We start from the raw sequence: 2,863 nt of genomic DNA on the forward strand, positions 1-2,863 counted from the left end.
CAAGGAGCTGCCGCAGGACGTGCTGGACTTCCTGAAGCTGCGCCGAGGCCAGGACCCCCCTCCCAGCTGCCCCCCGTGAGTCCCTGAGCCCCTTTGGGCTCTGCCCGTGCCCGGGTTGTCCCGCAGGGCGCTGGGACCACCCACCCCCTGCACTGAGCACCCCAAACAGGGAGCTGGGCAGATGGGGACAGGCGGGGGGGTGACAGCAGGACCCTTTGCCGGGTGCTGATGTCCCCTGTCCCACCGCAGCCCCTGCCACCCCCCCTCCCAGCGCCCCGTCCTGGGCTTCTGCGCTGACCCCTACGCGCAGCCCCCGGCCCTCGGTGAGCAGCCCCACGGGTCCCCATCAGGGCAAGGCTCCAGGGCCCCCAAAATGTGCTTCCTGTGGGGGCCCCAGGAGCAACTCAAAGCTGCTCCAGCTCCCCCCTTTTTCCTCACAGAGCTGCTCCCCAACACGGTGCTCAGGGGGGTGCTGCAGGGCCTCTACCTGCCCCCCAGCCCAGCAGCACCCCAAGCCCCCGGCCTGCCTGGCTCCTGAGCTCCCACCCAGCAGGAAGGATCCCTGTGGTCAAAACGTGCTCTGTGCAGCAAGAGCTGGGATGGGGCAGGAAAACCATGGGAGAAGCCTGGGGTATGGTGGGAGCTGCTCTGCAGGACCATGAAAGCTCCATTGCTGGGAGATGGAAGCTCTGCCTTCGGACCAGATGGCGTGTGGTTGTGGGAGGAGCCTCTGGCCACCAAACCATGCTGGAAAACCCTTCAGCACCTCGACTTGGTGCAATAAATCACTTGGGCTTGGTGGGCAGAAGGTGTTTGTGCTCTGTTCCCTAGGGCATGAAGTGGGAGGACAAGGGGGGGAATGGCTTTATACTGGAAGAGGGGACATTTAGGTTAGATATGAGGAGAAACACTGGCCCAGGTTGCCCAGGGAAGTTGTTGCTGCCCCATCCCTGGAAGTGTTCAAGGGCAGGTTGGATGGGGCCCGGGTCTAGATGATCTTCAAGGTCCCTTCCCACCCAAACCATTCCATGAATCTATGAAACCTGAGACCACTCACAGATTGATGAAAGCTGAAAGAACTTGGTGGGAGGAGCAAGGGATGTGCCTGGTTGAGGTGATCAGCACCTCTGAGAGCAGGGGAGCAGCAGCAACTCTCTACAAAACACCTTGGTCACATTTATTGGTGCGTGTGCTTCTTACAAAAGTGACAGGGAGAGGAACTGGTCCCTGGGCAGTGGGGACACGGGGCACAGCGGCTCTGCTGCTGCTCCCTGGTAGGACAGGGAGGGGCAGAGGGGGCAGCCCCTGCCCCACAGCCCCCCCGGGCAGGTCCCTGGGGCGCAGGCCCTGCGCGGCCCGACGGCGGATCCTACTCCTTGGCGATGGCGAAAGGCTTCTCCACCTCGATGGTCCCGCAGTCGGCGATGACAACGTCCTTCAGGGGCTTGTCCCGGCTGTCTGTCTTGGTGCCCTCCACCTTCCTCACCACGTCCTGGGGAAGGCAGAGGTGGGAGAGCAGCAGCAGGGGCAGGGCAGCCCCCAGCCCCACGGGACACCCCCTTACCATGCCCTCCAGCACTTTGCCGAACACCACGTGTTTGCCGTCCAGCCACGGCGTCTTCACCGTGGTGATGAAGAACTGGGACCCGTTGGTGTCCTTGCCAGCGTTGGCCATGCTCACCCAGCCAGGCCCGTAGTGCTTCAGCTTGAAGTTCTCATCAGGGAAACGATCCCCGTAGATACTTTTTCCTAAGGGGAGGAAAAAAACCAGGCTTTGTGCTGTGTCAGGGTAGGGGTGAGGGTGGCACAGAGGGGACAGTTACACAGGCAGGACTCGGGTGGACTGGGTCTCTGAGCTGTGTGCCCCCTCACTGCCCCTGAGCTGTGTCCCCTCACTGCCCCTGAGCTGTGTGCCCCCTCACTGCCCCTGCACTGCCTCCCCTCCCAGGCAGAGGTGGGAGAGCAGCAGCAGGGGCAGGGCAGCCCCCAGCCCCACGGGACACCCCCTTACCATGCCCTCCAGCACTTTGCCGAACACCACGTGTTTGCCGTCCAGCCACGGTGTCTTCACCGTGGTGATGAAGAACTGGGACCCGTTGGTGTCCTTGCCAGCGTTGGCCATGCTCACCCAGCCAGGCCCGTAGTGCTTCAGCTTGAAGTTCTCATCAGGGAAACGATCCCCGTAGATACTTTTTCCTAAGGGGAGGAAAAAAACCAGGCTTCTTGCTGTGTCAGGGTAGGGGTGAGGGTGGCACAGAGGGGACAGTTACACAGGCAGGACTCGGGTGGACTGGGTCTCTGAGCTGTGTGTCCCCTCACTGCCCCTGAGCTGTGTCCCCTCGCTGCCCCCTCTCCTTGCCACTCTGCCACGGTGCTGCAGCTCCCCATTAGTCCCCAGTCGCAGCCAGGCAGTGGGCTGGGAGAACAGCCACTCACTTCAAGACAGCAGCTGGTGGGGGCCAAATTACCTCCAGTGCCATCTCCACGGGTGAAGTCTCCTCCCTGGATCATGAAGTCCTTGATCACACGGTGGAACTTGCTACCCTTGAAGCCAAACCCTTTCTGGGAGTGGGGAGGGGAAAAAAGTGAGGCAAAGGGGCAGAGCAGAGCTCCTGCCACCCAGCTCTGCCCCAGGGGCTGGGTGAGGCCCAGGCAGGCCAGCAGCAGCTCCTCACCTCCCCGTTGGCCAATGCCACGAAGTTCTCCACTGTCTTGGGCACCGTCTTGCCGAAGAGCCCGATGACAACGCGCCCCACGTCATCCTCGCCGATCCGCACGTCGAAGAACACCTGGGGGGCCCAGCGGGGCCGTCTCACCAGGCCAAGCCCCGCGGGGGGCCCCTCCCCAGCCCCAGCTGAGAACC

At 62.8% G+C, this 2,863-nt stretch overlaps 2 protein-coding genes across 2 annotated transcripts in view; one reads left to right on the top strand and one right to left on the bottom strand.

Moving 5' to 3' along the window:
* The window catches only part of SNX1 (sorting nexin 1), a 32,015-nt gene extending 31,477 nt beyond the window's left edge, over positions 1 to 538 (top strand). The window contains exons 16-18 of the mRNA XM_010005940.1: positions 5 to 75; positions 250 to 323; positions 441 to 538. Coding sequence (XP_010004242.1) covers positions 5 to 75; positions 250 to 323; positions 441 to 538 — 243 coding nt within the window. The remainder of the gene's footprint in view (positions 1 to 4; positions 76 to 249; positions 324 to 440) is intronic.
* Positions 539 to 1,369: 831 nt separating this feature from the next.
* PPIB (peptidylprolyl isomerase B (cyclophilin B)) overlaps positions 1,370 to 2,863 on the bottom strand; it is a 3,791-nt gene continuing 2,297 nt past the window's right edge. Inside the window, exons 2-5 of the mRNA XM_010005941.1 lie at positions 2,676 to 2,854; positions 2,469 to 2,562; positions 2,012 to 2,196; positions 1,370 to 1,492 (exon numbers count right to left, since the gene is read on the bottom strand). Coding sequence (XP_010004243.1) covers positions 1,370 to 1,492; positions 2,012 to 2,196; positions 2,469 to 2,562; positions 2,676 to 2,854 — 581 coding nt within the window. The remainder of the gene's footprint in view (positions 1,493 to 2,011; positions 2,197 to 2,468; positions 2,563 to 2,675; positions 2,855 to 2,863) is intronic.

The sequence above is a fragment of the Chaetura pelagica genome, unplaced genomic scaffold, assembly GCF_000747805.2.
Source record: "Chaetura pelagica isolate M959 unplaced genomic scaffold, ChaPel_1.0 scaffold369, whole genome shotgun sequence".
Lineage (NCBI taxonomy): Eukaryota > Metazoa > Chordata > Aves > Apodiformes > Apodidae > Chaetura > Chaetura pelagica.